The sequence below is a fragment of the Leucoraja erinacea genome, chromosome 5 (genome assembly GCF_028641065.1).
Source record: "Leucoraja erinacea ecotype New England chromosome 5, Leri_hhj_1, whole genome shotgun sequence".
Lineage (NCBI taxonomy): Eukaryota > Metazoa > Chordata > Chondrichthyes > Rajiformes > Rajidae > Leucoraja > Leucoraja erinaceus.
In genome coordinates, this window is record NC_073381.1 from 2,670,134 (window position 1) to 2,688,124 (window position 17,991).

General features: G+C 48.8%; 1 protein-coding gene across 1 annotated transcript in view; it reads left to right on the forward strand.

Annotated features, from left to right (window-relative positions):
* The window catches only part of sobpa (sine oculis binding protein homolog (Drosophila) a), a 253,764-nt gene that overhangs the window by 142,090 nt on the left and 93,683 nt on the right, over positions 1-17,991 (forward strand). The window contains 1 exon segment of the mRNA XM_055634988.1: positions 925-1,076. Coding sequence (XP_055490963.1) covers positions 925-1,076 — 152 coding nt within the window.

Below are 17,991 nucleotides of genomic sequence, written 5' to 3' on the forward strand. Positions count from 1 at the left end.
CCTGTCCAAATGTCTTCTAGGACTCTTCTCACACAGAGGGTGGGGGGTGTATAGAACGAGCTGCCAGAGGGGTAGTTGAGGCTGGGATTATTGCAAAGTATAGGAAACAATTAGGCAGGTGCATGGATAGGACAGGTTTAGGGGATATGTGCCAAACGCAGGCAGGTGGCGCTAGTGTGGATGGGACATGTTGTTTTGGTGTGGGAAAGGTGGGCTGAAGGGCCTGTTTCCACACTATATGTGACTCTGATTCACCTCCCTCATCTCCTCCCCTCCCTCACCCTCCCCTCCCTTCCTCACCCTCCCATCCACTCCTCCCTCCTTCATCCTGTCCCTCCCCAAACCCCTCCCTCCCTCATCCCTTCCCACCATCATCCTCTCCCTCCCTCCCTTATCCCCTCCCTCCCTCATCCCCCCCATCATCCTCTCCCTCCCTCCCTCATCCCTTCCCACCATCATCCTCTCCCTCCCTCCCTCCCTCCCTCATCCCCTCCTCTCTCACCCCTCCTCCATCCTCTCCCTTCCTCGTTCCTAGACTGTGGAACAGCATCCCCCTTCCCATCAGAACTGCCCCCTCCGTCGACACTTTTAAGTCGAGACTTAAAACTCATCTCTGAGGGAGGGCTACATGTATGTATTTATGTATGTACTTAATCTATGAACCACTGTTGTATAACGTTAGTACCTCCACCAATGTAAAGCACTTTGGCCAACGAGAGTTGTTTTTTAAATGTGCTATAGAAATAAAAGTGACTTGGCTTGACTTGACTGTCCCTTCATCCCCCCTATCCACTCCTCCCTCCCTCATTCTCTCCCTCCCATCTCCCACCCATCCCCCTCCCTCCAACTCTGCCTCACCTGTGAAGTGCCGGGGTTGCTGCTCAGTTGCTGATGGTGCATGTCGTCCTGTTCCCTGTGTTGCAGATGATGAGCTGATAAACGTGCAGATAGTGTGCGCCTGGTGCCAGAAGCTGGGGATTAAGCGCTACTCCCTCAGTATGGGCAGCGAGGTGAAGAGTTTCTGCAGCGAGAAGTGCTTTGCCGCCTGCCGACGGGCCTACTTCAAACGCAACAAGGTAAGAGACCGTAAACTGGAGCCCCCCCCTCCCACCGAGGGTCACCGCTCACACCACGCGGCCTGCCGTTCACTAGTGTTGCTATAGAGTCAGAACAATGCCCCTCACTCCTGACCCCACAACTTACCCTTTGAGGACTGCAGCAGTAATTGAGCTTATTGTTCCACGTTTTTGTTTTCCTGGCTCCAAATCCCCTCCACCCCAGCTGACGCCACCCTGCTCTGAGGGTGTTTGCCCACCCCCTCCTCCAATCTCCCCAGCAATGCAAGCTTGTGTGGAAAGGCTGAGGTGAATGGGTCACGTCATGTGATCGGAGCAGATACCATTTGGCCCATCACGTCTACTCCGCCATTCCACCATAGCTGATCTATCTCTCCCTCCTAACCCCATTCTCCTGCCTTCTCCCCATAACCCCTGACACCCGTACTAATCAAGAATATATCTATCTCTGCCTTAAAAACATCCATGGACAGCCTCCACAGCCTTCTGTGGCAATGAATTCCACAGATTCACCACCCTCTGATTAAATGATTCACCACCCTCTGATTAAATGGGCCAACTTTCATCCTCATTTTCAAAGGACATGGCTCCACCACTGTTGACATGCAGTGGAGGGAGAATTTGGTGGTCTTGGGTACCTCAGTCGCATGTTTTTCCACTCAAACGCAAACACTGCAGAGCACCAAACTAGCAAACTGTCCAAAGGTTAATTCCTGAGTTCAACAAGCAGTTATAATCGAGCCACGTTCTCGAGCACTATTCATAGGCGTAGAGTCAGCCCTAATGCATGGAAACAGACCCTTCGGCCCAACTTCACCACCCGACCACATGCCCCATCTACACTAGTCTTACCTGCCAGAATTTGGTCCATACCCCTCTATCTCTGTCCTATCCATGTACCTGTCTAATTGCTTAAACGTTGCGAAGGTCCCAGCCTCGACTACGTTCTCCAGCTGCTCGTTCCATACACCCACTCAATTCCCCTACTCTAAGTATGTAAGTAAGTTTATTGGCCAAGTATTCACCTACAAGGAATTTGCCTTGGTGCTCCGCCCACAAGTAACAACATGACATAGTAATAGTTACGTATGACTCAGAAAACACTAAATATTAATTTCTAGTCAAGAGACTGACTGTGCGTCCACTCGATCTATCCCTCTCTTGGTTTTCTACACCTCTGTAAGATCAATATTAAAATATTAAGATCAATATCAAAATATATTATCAAATATTTATCTTATCGGAATTTGGAGTTGCACGAAAGCCAACTTGTAGATATTTGGTTTTCTGAAAGCTGTAAAGGATACTCTGGTCATATCAGTTGTTTGTGGATTAAGGAAGGCAGACCTCTGCATTGATGAGCACCAGAGCTTACATCATGTTTGTATAATCCTCCAATCGCTTATCATATGGGTCCAATGGTGCTTTGTTATCACTTTTGCAAATGCACAGTGAAATTATTTCCTTACACGCATTTGAATGAATGAATGAATATTTTATTGTCACAATGAAATTCTTCGTTTGCGTACCCAAGGTATGCAAATAGTCACCACATAAAGGGCGCTGACAAAGATACAAAGTACCACCGCGCCAAGTTCCCATTTGTTCTTCCCCCCTCCCCATCCCCCTCCCTCACGGCGGTCCTCCTTTGTTCCTTACCCCCTATCACTGTACCTAAACATAGGTAGTCCGTAGGGCAGTCCAGAACCAGAGGCCACGGTCTAAGAATAAGGGGTAGGCTATTTAGAACGGAGATGAGGAAAAACATTTTCACCCAGAGAGTTGTGAATCTGTGGAATTCTCTGCCTCAGAAGGCAGTGGAGGCCAATTCTCTGGATGCTTTTAAGAGAGAGTTGGATAGAACTCTTAAAGATAGCGGAGTCAGGATATTCGGGGAGAAGGCAGGAACGGGGTACTGATTGTGGATTGTGAATGATCAACCGCGATCACAGTGAATGGCGGTGCTGGCTCGGGGGGCCGAATGGCCTACTCCTGCATCTATTGTCTATTGTCATCTCCAAATAGCAAAGTGTACAGAAATTGTCCGCTGATCCCGCGTGCAAGAGACCCCATGTTTAGGTGGCATTTTCAGTATCCAGTCCTTGCTCTAAGGGTTATGATCCAGGCGAGCCCCAGGCTGCCACGGGGCCTCCAGCCATCGCCTTCCCTCGGAGGTTCGTGTCGATCTTGGAACCCGGGCCCTCTCCTCGCTTCTCCACCTTCGTTCCCCGAAGGCACACCCTGCATGCTGGAGGCACCAGGTTTTGGCGCCATTTTGAATGTCTCTCAGAAGGGCCCTTGTCTTGTATTCGAAGAAGCGCAGGGTTGTTCAACTGCCGAACCCATCGAGTGTGCGGCGCTGGCGTTTCAGAGCGTGCACAACATCCGTGAGCGTCTTGCATTTGGCGCGCTCGGTGCAGCTGACAGCATTCCCTGAATGAATGACTGAATGAACCTTATTGTCAAGCTTGAACACCCAAGGTATGCAAAGAGTCACCACATAAAGGGCGGTGACAAACCTACAAAGTATCCAGCGTCATGTCCTCTTTTGTTCCTCCCCTCCCTCTTAGCAGTTCCCCCACGCTGGGTCCTCCTTTGTTTCCCTGTCCCCCCCCCCTCCCCCCTCCCACCGGATCACATTATTTCCACAGTGTACATCTACCTCTCACTGCGCTTGGAAAAATATTGGGAGAAAAACATGCAACCTTACACGCCAACATCATCGGAGTTAGATTTAATGTGTAAGGATCAGGAATAACCCTACAAATGTACTATGGGGTTGCTGGTTAAATTGAGTTTGCACATTCTGTTCAGCCTACCTACAGATGTAACATTACTGAAACCTCATCAAAAATATTGATTCAAAAAATCGATACATTTTATATTCTTGCATTAGTCCTGATTTCTCCGTTCCCTTGCTCTTGTTTGGGAAACTTTATGGCTGACAACTAGTCTCTTGTTTGGTCAAATGTATAAATGGGGCACACTCTAATACTGGTGGAGCATAGGAATGAAATCGGAGTCTCGTCTTTTAATTATAAGGTTCTGACCATGAGCTACTTTCAGTTGAAGTCTGAGCTACAAGTATTGGGCCGATGGGCCGAATGGCCTAATTCTGCTCCAACATCTTATGGCCCAAGTTTTGGATGAGGTTAGAATGCAGCACCAAGGTTAATGTGGATTTGGGGAGAATGCATTCAAACATTCTGCTTTACAACACAAAATGGTGGATGATTTGTCTGTTCCCGTTTTGTTTTATGAGCCATCTGCTATCTCAGCCGATGAGTGGCACTTTGTGAGAAGATTTGGTGATGGTTGATGTGTTGCCTCACTCAAGATCACTAGTACACTTGCCACTTAAATAGCAGCGTGAATCATTAGGTCAGGCAGATGTTGGCGATGAACCATTGCAGCAAACTGTGCACAAACCAACCTCCCTTCCATTGACTCCATTTATACCTCACGCTGCCTCGGCAAGGCCCGCAGCACAATCAAGGACGAGTCGCACCCTGGCCACTCCCTCTTCTCCCCTCTCCCATCAGGAAAAAAGGTACAGAAGTGTGAAAACGCACACCTCCAGATTCAGGGTAGACAAAAATGCTGGAGAAACTAAGCGGGTGAGGCAGCACCTATGCAGCGAAGGAAATAGGCAATGTTTCGGGCCAAAACCCTTCTTCAGACTGAAGGTTCAGGGACAGTTTCTTCCCAGCTGTTTTATCAGGAAACTGAATCATCCAACCACAACCAGAGAGCAGTCCTGAACTACTATCTTCCTCATTTGGGACCCTCGGACTATCTTTGATTGGACTTTACTGGCTTTACTTTGCACTGGTGGTGTGGCAGCGCCTATCGGCAGCGGCTCGACTACAGTCCGTCTGTTAAATGTATGTCTTGTATGTCTTGACTTTAGTTTTTATTATTTTTCTTTAGCTGTGTATATGTGGGGGGTGGGGGAAACCGTTTAATCTCTTCCCTGTGCGGGGACCCGACTTTTTCCTTGTCGGTTCTCCGATGTCGTTGGGCCTAACATCGTAGAGCCGGCGGCGGCCTCCGGCGGGGACCAACCAGTCACGGAGCCTCGGACCTGACATCGCGGAGCTGGCCGACTTCGGAGCGGGAAGAGCTGTGGCGGCGTGCGGCTGGGCCCGACTTCGGAGCTTCGGAGGCTCCGGCCGCAGACCCGGTGGACGGTAACATCGGGAGCTCGCAGGTCCCTGGTGGGAGACCGCTTTTCGGAGCTCCCGCAACGGCAACTTTGGAATCACATGGTTTAAAGGACTCTGAGCGGGGCCTAACATCGCCTGGCGTGGCTTAAACGGCCGCGGGACTTACCATCGCCCGCCGGGGGCTTTAACATCGGGAGCCCCAGTCGCCTCGACGCTGCAGTTGGACTGATGGACCTCGGGAGAAGAACAAGGGAAGAGATAAGACTTTTGCCTTCCATCACAGTGACGAGGAGTTGGAGATTCACTGTGATGGATGTCTGTGTAAATTGTGTTAAGTGTGTGTTTTGGGTTTTTTGTAATGTTAAGACTGTAGAAAATGCAATTTCGTTCAAACCAAGCTGTTTGAATGACAATAAAAGGCATTCTATTCTATTCTCTATGCTATTCTATTCTACTAAACGTTATTCCCTTATCATATATCTATACACTGTAAATGGATCAATTATAATCATGTATTGTCTTTCCACTGACCGGCTAGTACTGGACAAAAGCTTTTCACTGAACCTGGGTACACACGTGACAATGAACTGAACTGAACTGAATGGAAAAGAGAATACTTCTATTATTTCCTTTTAAATGACGACACAGCACGACCGTATGAATATCTATTTTCCTCTATACCTGCTCTGCGTGTTATCAAGGTTTTTAATTGCTTCGAGAAAATGTGGGAGTCGTTAATGAAAGCCCATTGATGCTGCCTGTTTTTTGAGATGTCACAGAGTCATACAGCAGGGAAACGGGCACCTCAGCCCAACGTGCATGCCGATCAAGATCCTCTGTCAGTTGCCTACATTTGGCTCATATCCTTTGAAATCTTAAGGTAGACAAAAATTCTGGAGGAACTCAGCGGGTGCGGCAGCATCTATGGAGCGAAGGAAATAGGCAACGTTTCGGGCCGAAACCCTTCTTCAGACTGATCAATGTTTTCGGCCCGAAACGTCTACCTTCGATTTTCCAGCATCTGCAGTTCCTTATAACCATATAACAATTACAGCACGGAAACAGGCCATCTCGACCCTTCTAGTCCGTGCCGAACACGTATTCTCCCCTAGTCCCATACACCTGCGTTCAGACCATAACCCTCCATACCTTTCCCGTCCATATAACTATCCAATTTATTTTTAAATGATAAAAACGAACCTGCCTCCACCACCTTCACTGGAAGCTCATTCCACACAGCCACCACTCTCTGAGTAAAGAAGTTCCCCCTCATGTTACCCCTAAACTTCTTGGACTTTGAAATCTTAAAGTCTAAAGAAGGGTCTCGACTTGAAACGTCAGCTATTCCTTTTCTCCAGAGACAGGCTTTTCTCCAGGGATGCTGCCTGTCCCACTGAGTTACTCCAGAATTTTGTGTCTATATCTTCGGTGTAAACCAGCATCTGCAGTTCCTTCCTACATGCTGCTTCTCAATCTTCCTGGTCACAGCATGGAAATGTTAAAGATTAGATGACATAACTTTAAGGTGAAGGGGGGGGACACAAAGTGACAAAGAGATGTGAGGGGCAGCTTGTTTATACAAGAACGGTGGTGAGGGCCTGGAAAAGGTTGCCGGCAATGGTGGTGAAGGAAGATACGATAGTGGGAGAAAGACTTAAGGGGTTGGACAGGCTAGATGCAGGAAGATTGTTCCCGATGTTGGGGAAGTCCAGGACTAGGGGTCACAGCTTAAGGATAAGGGGGAAATCCTTTAGGACCGAGATGAGAAAAACATTTTTCACACAGAGAGTGGTGAATCTCTGGAATTCTCTGCCATAGAAGGTAGTTGAGGCCACAGTTCATTGGCTATATTTAAGAGGGAGTTAGATGTGGCCCTTGTGGCTAAAGATATCAGGGAGTATGGAGAGAAGGCAGGTACGGGATACTGAGTTGGATGATCAGCCATGATCATATTAATGGCGGTGCAGGCTCAAAGGGCCGAATGGCCTACTCCTGCACCTATTTTCTATGTTTCTATGAACCTGAGAGGTAACTTTTTTACACAAAGGGAGGTGGGTGCAACTGTATGGAACGAGTAGTCGGAGGAACTACTTGAGGCAGTTCCTACTGCAACGTTTAAGAAACATGTGGACAGGTACATGGATAGGACAGGTTTAGAGGGATCTGGGCCAAACGCAGGCAGGTGGGACTAGTGTAGCTGGGGCATGTTGGTCAGTGTGAGCAAGTTTGGCCAGAGGGTAGACACAAAATGCTGGAGTAACTGAGCGGGACGGGCAGTATCTGTGGAGGGAAGGAATGGGTGACGTTTCGGGTCAAGACCCTTCTTCAGACTGGTCGGAGTAGAAAGTTAGCATCTTTACACGACTTTGGTTGGGTCACATTTGGAGTATTGCATGCAGTTCTGGTCACACTATTACAGGGAGGATGAGGAGGCTCTGGAGAAGGTGCAGAGGAGATTTACCAGAATGATACTTGCCTTTGGGGGTATTACTGACAGGGAGAGGTTGGACAGGCTTGGATTGTTATCTCTGGGACACCAGAAGTTGCGGGGAGACCTGACAGAAGTATATAAAATTATAAGAGGTATAGATAGCGTACACAGTCTGGACCTTTTTCTCAGGATGGAAATATCAAAGACTAGAGGGCATAGTTTCAAGGTGAGAGGGGCCAAGTTTAAAGAGAGGTGTGCGGGGCAACTTTTTTAGACAATAGGGCAGTGACTGTCAATAGACAATAGGTGCAGGAGTAGGCCATTCGGCCCTTTGAGCCAGCACCGCCATTCAATGTGATCATGGCTGATCATCCCCAATCAGTACCCCGTTCCTGCCTTCTCCCCATATCCCCTGACTCCGCTATTTTTAAGAGCCCTATCTAGCTCTCTCTTGAAAGCATCCAGAGAACCAGCCTCCACCGCCCTCTGAGGCAGAGAATTCCACAGACTGACCACTCTCTGTGAGAAAAAGTGTTTCCTCGTCTCCGTTCTAAATGCTTACCCCTTATTCTTAAACTGTGGCCCCTGGTTCTGGACTCGTCCAACATCGGAGACATGTTTCCTGCCTCTAGCGTGTCCAAACCCTTATATACTGTCATAGAGTCATATAGCATGGAAACAGGCCCTTCGGCCCAACTTGTTGACGCCGACCAACTTACCCCATCTACACTAGTCCCACCTGGCCCATATCCCTCCAAACCTTTCCTATCCAGGTACCTGGTCAGATCTTTCTTAAATGTTGTGATATTGGAGTTGTGACAGAGTGCCTGGAAGGTGCTACTGGGGGTGGGGGCAGATACAATCGTGGCATTTACCAGAATTTTGGATAGGCACACGGATATGCAGAGAATGGAGGGGTGTGGGTTATGTGCAGGCAGATAAGAGATTGCTGTGGCATATTCCGCATAATCTCTCTGGACGAAGGGCCCGGAAGTGGCGGCGCTGGTAAACGGCTGCGGCTCGCCTGCAGTCCGTTTGTCTTTACTTTTTTGTGTTGTTTTTTTTTCGTTTTGTCTAGTTAGTTTTTGGTTTTTAGGTTGTGTTTATGGGGGGGTTGGGGGGGAGGGGGGGGCTGAAACGGGGCTTGCTGTCTCTCCCTTCGGGGGAATACGACTTTTTTGTCGTATCCCCCTTCTCTGCCTCCGTCTGTGCTGAGGCCTAATGGTGTAGCTGGCGGCCTCGAGACTCCGGAGGCAGAGCCAGTCAGGACTTGCCCTGTGCTCGCTCCCGTGAGGGCCGTCCAGCTCGGGGCTGGAACGGTGCTCCCGTGAGGGGCTGTGACGCTCCCGTGAGGGCGGCCTGGCACGGGGCTGAGACTCTCCCGTCGGGGCAGCCCAGCTCGAGGGAGGAACGACACTCACGTGAGGGCGATCCGGCTCGGGGCTGGAACGGTGCTCCGGTGGCTGGGACGCCATTCTGGCGGCGGTGTCCAGAGTCCTGGGTTCAGCCGCGGGCCGGCGGCTCCGTCCGATGGACTGGAGGGCGGCAGCTTCGACCACCCCGGGCCGCGGTGTTTGAACCGGCCCGTTTGCGGGGTTCGGTGAGCCGCGGGACTGTTTGTACCATCGCCCGGTGGGGAATCGCCTCAGCGCAGAGGGAGAAGAGGAGGGAAGAGACTGCAGCCCTAAGATTTTTTGCCTCCACCACAGTGAGGAGGTGCTTGGAGGACTCACTGTGGTGGATGTTAATTTGTGTTTATTGTTGTTTATTATTGTATGATTGTATGTATGACTGCAGGCACAAAATTTCGTTCAGACCGTAAGGTCTGCATGACAATAAAGGTATTCAATTCAATTCAATTCAATTCTTGTGCAGTACTTGTTCTTTACATGGGAAATGATGATGCACAGAGGGATCTAAGTGCCCTTGTACACCAGTCCATGTATACCACCTGTGAAGGCACAATGAACAGTGGGGTCGCGCTTTGGCGCAGCTGTGGAGTTGGCACAGCGCCAGAGACCCACGTTCCATCCTGACTACGGGTGCTGTCCGTACGGAGTTTGTACGTTCACCCTGTGACCTGCGTGGGTTTTCTCTGGGTACGCCGGTCTCCTCCCACACTCCAAAGACGTACAGGTTTTTAGATTAATTGGCTTATGTGAATTGTAAACTGGGCCTGATGTGTGGGATAGTGTTATAGACTCATCGATTCATACAGTGTGGAAACTAGCCCTTCGTTCCTTCGTCCCAACTTGCCCACACCGACCAACATGCCCCATCTACACTCATCCCACCTGCCTGCGTTTGGCCCATATCCCTCTAAACCTGGCCTATCCATATACCTGTCTAAATGTTTCTTAAATGTTGTGAAAGTACCAGCCCCAACTACCTCCTCCAGCAGCTCCTTTGTGTGATAAAGTTACCCCTCAGGTTCCGATTAAATCTTCCCCTCTCACCAAAAACTGATGTAGTCTGGTTCTTAATCCCCCAACTCTGGGCAAGAGACTCTGTGCGTCTACCTACCTGATTGTGCAAATGCACGGGTGATCGCTGATCGTCGTGGGTTTTGTGAGCCAAAGGGCCTGTTTCCACACTGCATCTCTAAAGTTTCTAAAGTCTATCCAGCCTACCATGCGGAACCTTGTCGAATGCCTTCCTGAAATCCACAAATACAACGTCCACAGCTCTGCGGCCTTTATGGTCACGTCTTCAAAGAACTCAATCAGATTTGTGAGACAGGACCTCCCACTTACAAAACCATGCCAACTATCCCTAATCAGCTCTTGGTCTACATCTAAGTGCATGTATATCCAATCCCTCAGAATACTCTCTGGTAACTCTCCGATCACAGATGTTAGGCTTACTGGCCTGTAGCTGTTTTAGTTTAGTTTGGAGATACAGCACGGAAACAGGCCCTTCGGCCCACCCAGTCCGCACCGACCAGTGGCCACCCCATACGCTAACACTATCCTACACACTGGGGACTATTTTTAATCTTTACTGAAACCAATTAATCTCCAAACAACCAAACAAAACCTTTTGAAAGACACAAAATACTGGAGATTGCTGTGATAACACTAATTGCTTGATTTTGATAGCAAAATAGCAGATCAGACAGCAGACTACCCTTTGAGAATAAGGAGGAAGCCATTCAAAACGGAGATGTGGAAAAACTTTTTTTGTGAATCTGTGGAATTCTCTGCCTCGGAATTCTCTAGCTGCTTTCAAGAGAGTTAGAGAGAGCTCTTAAAGATAGCGGAGTCAGGGGATTTGGGGAGAAGACAGGAACCGGGTACTGATTGTGGATGATCAGCCATGATCACAATGAATGGGGGAGCCCAGAACCAGGGGCCACAGTTTAAGAATAAGGAGTAAGCCATTTAGAACGGTGAGCCTGTGGAATTCTGTGGTGAGTCTGTGGAATTCTCTGCCTCAGAGGGGTCAGCTAGATAGGGCATTTAACAATAGCGGAGTCAGGGGATATGGGGAGAAGGCAGGAACGGGGTACTGATTGGGGATGGTCTGCCATGATCACATTGAACGGCGGTGCTGGCTCGAAGGGCTGAATGGCCTACTCCTGCACCTATTGTCTATTGTCATCTCTGGAGAACAGGAACAGGTGAAATTTCGGGTGGAGACCCTATCTTCAGTTTAAACCAGCATCTGCAGTTCCTTCCTTTTCACTGCACCTCGATACACATGACAATAATAAACCTAATCACCTCTATAAAATTCCTCTTGGTATGTGGGGCATTGGACGGAATTAATGAAAATGCAGGGAGAATTAAAACTGGATTAGATTAGTGTATGATTAGTGTAAATGGCTGGTTGATAGTCGGTGCGAGCTGAAGGGCCTGTTTCCACGCTGTATCTCTCTTTGATACGATAACTCTTAACACAATAACACAGACCACAAAAGCATAATCTGCTTATAAATTCCGCATTCACCTGTTCTGCAAACAGGCCTTCCTGCCCGCCGGGTCGCTGCCGACCAATGATCACATGCACACGCTAGTTCTGACCTCCACACGAGCGACAATTTACAGAAGACAATTTACTACAAGCCCGCACCTCTTTGGAGTGTGGGAGGAGACCAGAGCACCTAGAGAAAACCCACGCAGTCACGGGGGGGAACGTACATACTCCGTACAGCCAGCACCCGTGGTCAAGATCAAACCCGAGTCTCTGGCGCCACAATAGACAGTAGGTGCAGGAGCAGGCCCTTCGGCCCTTCGAACCATAGCTACTAGAGGAGCCTCCTCTAGTATCTTTGCTACAAACCAGCACCACCATTCAACGTGATCATGGCTGATCATCCCCAATCAGTACCCCGTTCCTGCCTTCTCCCCATATCCCCTGACTCCGCTATTTTTAAGAGCCCTATCTAGCTCTCTCTTGAAAGCATCCAGAGAACTGGCCTCCACTGCCCTCTGAGGCAGAGAATTCCACAGACTCACAACTCTCTGTGTGTAAAATTGTTTCCTCATCTCCGTTCTAAATGGCTTACCCCTTATTCTTAAACTGTGGCCTCTGGTTCTGGACTCCCCCAACATCGGGAACATGTTCCCTGCCTCTAGCGTATCCAAACCCTTAATAATCGTATATGATCTGGATGAGGGAATTGAAGGCAATATCTCCAAGTTTGTGGATGACACTAAGCTGGGGGGCAGTGTTAGCTGTGAGGAGGATGCTAGGAGACTGCAAGGTGACTTGGATAGGCTGGGTGAGTGGGCAAATGTTTGGCAGATGCAGTATAATGTGGATAAATGTGAGGTTATCCATTTTGGTGGCAAAAACGGGAAAGCAGACTATTATCTAAATGGTGGCCGATTGGGAATGGGGGAGATGCAGCGAGACCTAGGTGTCATGGTACACCAGTCATAGAAAGTAGGCATGCAGGTGCAGCAGGCAGTGAAGAAAGCGAATGGTATGTTAGCTTTCATAGCAAAAGGATTTGAGTATAGGAGCAGGGAGGTTCTACTGCAGTTGTACAGGGTCTTGGTGAGACCACACCTGGAGTATTGCGTACAGTTTTGGTCTCCAAATCTGAGGAAGGACATTATTGCTATAGAGGGAGTGCAGAGACGGTTCACCAGACTGATTCCTGGGATGTCAGGACTGTCTTATGAAGAAAGACTGGATAGACTTGGTTTATACTCTCTAGAATTTAGAAGATTGAGAGGGGATCTTATAGAAACTTACAAAATTCTTAAGGGGTTGGACAGGCTAGATGCAGGAAGATTGTTCCCGATGTTGGGGAAGTCCAGGACAAGGGGTCACAGCTTAAGGATAAGGGGGAAATCCTTTAAAACCGAGATGAGAAGAACTTTTTTCACACAGAGAGTGGTGAATCTCTGGAACTCTCTGCCACAGAGGGTAGTTGAGGCCAGTTCATTGGCTATATTTAAGAGGGAGTTAGATGTTGCCCTTGTGGCTAAGGGGATCAGGGGGTATGGAAAGAAGGCAGGTACGGGATACTGAGTTGGATGATCAGCCATGATCATATTGAATGGAGGTGCAGGCTCGAAGGGCCGAATGGCCTACTCCTGCACCTAATTTCTATGTTTCTATGTTTCAATAAGATCCCCTCTCATCCTTCAAAATTCCAGAGTATACAAGCCCAGCCACTCCATTCTCTCAGCATATGACAGTCCCACCATTCCGGGAATTAACCTTGTAAACCTACGCTGCACTCCTTCATTAGCAAGAATGTCCTTCCTCAAATTTGGAACCAAAACTGCACTCAATATTCCAGGTGTGGTCTCACTAGGCCTCTGTACAGCTACAGAAGGACCTCTTTGCTCCTATACTCAACTCTTCTTGTTATGAAGGCCAACATGTCATTCGCTTTCTTCACTGCCTGCTGTACCTGCATGCTTACTTTCATTGACTGATGAACAAGGACCCCCAGATCCCGTTTTACTTCCCCTTTTCCCAACTTGACAGCATTTAGATAATAATCTTCCTTTCTGTTTATGCTAACTAAATGGATGACCTCACATTTATCCACATTGAACTGCATCTTCGTAAATCCATGCTGGCTGGGACCGCTCCTGTCACTGCTATCCAAATGTGCGGCTATTTCACCGTGACGCCCCCTTATATTCCCTTCATTCTGATTATCTGTTCCTCACCCTCTCTGCAGCTGAAAACAAGATTGTTTTCCATATTTACCAGTCCTGACAAAAGGTCTTGAGTACAACGCCTGCACTCTGTTTCACTTTCCACCAATGCTGCCTGATCTGCTGTGTGATTCTGACACTTTTTTCCTTTTGGATTTGATATGCTCTTGGAACCTGCAAACTAATGAAGAAATATGCGTGTATTTTAAAGCTCGTCAACTATTTTTCAGCGTGGTGTGAGGTTTGTTGTAGCAGTGAAGTTTATACAAACAAACTCTCGAAAACACTGTAATGGATAATCTCTTTTTCTGTGACTGGGGGAAATATTGTTCATATCGCCCCCCTGATCAGATCTGAAATATGTGATCCAAAGAAGGGTTTCGACCCAAATTGTCATCCGGTTCAGTTAAGTTTAGTTTATTGTCATGTGTATTGATGTACAGTGAAAAGCTTCTGTTGCGTGCTAACCACTCAGCGGAAAGACAATACAGGTGCACAACCTTTTATCCGGAGTTCCGGAGACCGAAAAGTTCCGAAAACCGGACATTTTTTCCAGGATGTCGTCTGCACACCAAAGCTCGCGTTTGGCGCCAAACCACCCGAAACAACCCACGGTCTGTACTACTGTAGCGGCTGCCTCCTCCCAGGAGACCGGGGGATAAACTTAAACATCTGTAAATCATTGCTTAAATGTTAGTCCGTTAGTTTGGAGGGCTTTTATGTTTGGGGGGGGGGGGGGGGGGGTGAAGGGGGAAACTTTAATTCTTAGTCCCCTACCTGGTCGGAGAGGCGGGGAGCGGGCAATGCCTTACCGGGTTGCCGTGCAGTAAGCTCCGGAGCGCTGTGGCCGCCGACTCCCAACATCGCGGAGCTGGGGCTGCGGGCGTCCGGCCGCGGGCGGCGCCGGTTGGAGCTCCGACCCCGGCAACTCTACTCCTGGCTGCGCGGCGCTCCAAATCCGGAGCTTACTGCACGGCGACCCGGTAAGGCATTGCCCGCTCCCCGCCTCTCCGACCAGGTAGGGGACTAAGAATTAAAGTTTCCCCCTTCACCCCTCCCACCACATAAAATCCCTCCAAACTAACTGACTAACATTTAAGCAATGATTTACAATGATTCCCCGGTCTCCGGGGAGGAGGCAGTAGCTCCAGACTTTCCAAGCCGCCCGCGCTACCTACCTAATCTACGTTAAAAATCTTCCATTCGGAAATTCGAGAAGTGTCTGGTCCCAAGGCTTTTGGATAAAAGGTTCTGCACCTGTACATGATTACAATCGAGCCATTCACGGTGTTTATATACATGATATGGGAATAACGTTTAGTGCAAGGTAAAGCTAAATGAAAGATAGTCCGAGGGTCACCAAATAGGTAGTTCAGGACTGCTCTCTGGTTGTGGTAGGATGGTTCAGTTGGCTGATAACAGCTGGGAAGAAACTGTCCCTGAATCTGGAGGTGTGCGTTTTCACACTTCTGTGCCTTTTGCTTGATAGGGGAGGGGAAGAGGAAGTGGCCAGGCTGCGACTAGTCCTTGATGATGCTGCCGACCTTGCCGAGGCAGCGTGAGGTATAAATGGAGTCAATGGAAGGGAGGTTGCTTTGTGCAATGGTCTGGGCTGCGTCCACAATTCGCTGCAATTTCTTGCGGTCTTGGATGGAGCTGTTCCCAAACCGAGCTGTGATGCATCCTGATAAAATGCTTTCTCCAGAGATGCTGCCTGACCTGCTGAGTTATTCCAGCACTTTGTGTCTTTTGTTTTGTAGACCAGCATCTGCAGTTCCTTGTATCCATATCTGAAATTTTGCTCGAGATATTTGACATCCATTTTGGAGATGCTTGAGTTTCGCATATGAACGAGAGCACCTGCCAATGTGTATAGCTCCCTCACTGGCATGATGGAGCCCTACCCAGAGAGATTTATGTTTTAGTTTTAGAGGTGTAGCATGGAATCAGGCCCTTCGGCCCACCCAGTCCACGCCAACAGTCCAAGCGACCATTAGTTCTATTCTACAGTCTATGGACAATTTACAGAAGGCGGCTAACCGGAGCACCCGGTGAAAGCCCACGTTGCCTCAGGGAGAACGTACAAACTCCGTACAGACAGCACCTGCGTTCAGGATCGAACCTGGGTCTCTGGCGCTGTAGGGCGGCAACTCTACCGCTGCGCCACCGTGCCGCCCAAAGCCTACGACACCCCACGCGGTCTCCCATCCAAGTACTAACCAGGCCTGAGCCTGCTTAGCTTCTGAGATCAAACGAGGTTGCGTGTTTCTACCCAAAGTGGAAATCCAAGTTCATCCACATTTAATTTTTTTTTAAGTTATGCAAATACTTTTATTCATAAACTAAAAATAAACATACAAATGAACACAATCAAAGACTGCCTATGTTGACAGTTTTACAAACAAACGATCATCAAATTAGTATAACGCCAACTTTATCAAGAAACCACTCATCTCCCTGTGGCGACCAGCGTTCAGGGAAGGCCTCCAAAGTCCCCGTGGGCGCCGCTTGTTCCCTCTCCAGGGGCATGCGGGCACGGACGTAGGCCCGGAAAGGGGGCAGGCAGTCAACCCTGGTGCGGCCATCGACTACCCGCTGCCTGCACCCACGAACGGCCATCTTGGCCACCAGACGGACATTGGGAGTTGTTTTGGACATTTCTGGAGTTGGCCTTGATCCCAAAACCTATGGCTGGCTGCACTTGTAGTACAATTTCTGTGATAACACTAATTGCTCAAATGGAAAAAAAAGCATCGCTACATGCAATGGGCAAAGTATAATGTGCCGGATTTGGCTGTGCGTATTGATCAGATCATCTGATTCATTGCTGCATTACATCTTAACATGTTTAATTTTAGCTTTTTATTTCCATTCTGCCTCTCTGTACAAGTACAGTTTCGTTTTTTTAGTTTAGCGATACCGTGTGCAAACAGGCCCTTCGGCCCACCACGATGACCAATGATTACCCCGAATACTAGTTCTATCCCACACACTAGGGGCAAATTATAGAAGCCATATAACCTACAAACCTGTACGTCTTTGGAGTGTGGGAAGAAACTGGAGCACATGGAGAAAACCCACGTAGGTCACCGGGGATATCAGCAGAAACATAGAAAATAAGTGCAGGAGTAGGCCATTCAGCCCTTCGAGCCAGCACCGCCATTCAATGTGATCATGGCTGATTATCCTAAATCAGTACCCCATTCATGCTTTCTCCCCATATCCCTTGATTCTGTTAGCCCTAAGAGTTAAATCTAACTCTTGAAAACATCTAGAGTATTGGCCTCCACTGCCTTCTGTGGCAGAGAATGTCACATTCACAACCTTCTGGGTGAAACATTTTTTCCTCATCTCAATCTCGGTACAAACTCGGTACAGATATCACCCCTAGTCAGGATCGAACCGGGGTTACTGTGGCGACCACAAGTCAAGTGTCGCTCGTGCATGCTGTCAAGTGCCTGTGGCCATGCCTGTCACTAAATATCTGCCTGTACTAGCGATGTTAGGATCGGGGGGGGGGGGGGGGGGGGGGGGGGGGGGGGGGGGACGAGTGTATGTTTCTACATTTATGAGAGGCATATAGAGGGTAGACAGTCAGAACCTTTTTCCAGGGTGAAAAGGTCAATGGCTAGAGGGCACAGCTTGAAGGGGAGAGGGGCAAAGATTAAAGGAGGTGTACTGGGCAAGTTATTTTTCAACACGGGGTTGAGTGGAGGGTGCCTGGAATGAGCTGCCAGGGGTGGTAGTTGTGGTGGGGGCAGATACGATCACGGCATTCAAGTGACTTTTATATACGCACATGTATATAAAGGGAAGTATAGATTACGTGCAGGCAGAGATTAGTTTCAAAGAAGATATAAAAAGTGCTGGAGTAACCTCGCGAGTCAGGCAGCATCTCTAGAGATGATGGATGGATGAGGTTTCGGGTCGGGAACCTTCTCCAGACTTCCGACCCGAAAGATCATTCATTCTACACAGATGCTGCCTGATCCGCTGAGTTACTCAACAGGGTATTATTTGTCACATATGCAATAACACAGTGAGATTATTTTTGCATATATTACACACGCGGGCGCCGCCATGTTTTGCCGCCATTATTCAAAGTCGTGTCGGCCCGCGCGCTCGACGTACTGGAGCAGTTCCTGTGAACCGACGTCCCTCTCCTCTCCTCTCCTCGCCCGGCCATCTTTGTGTCC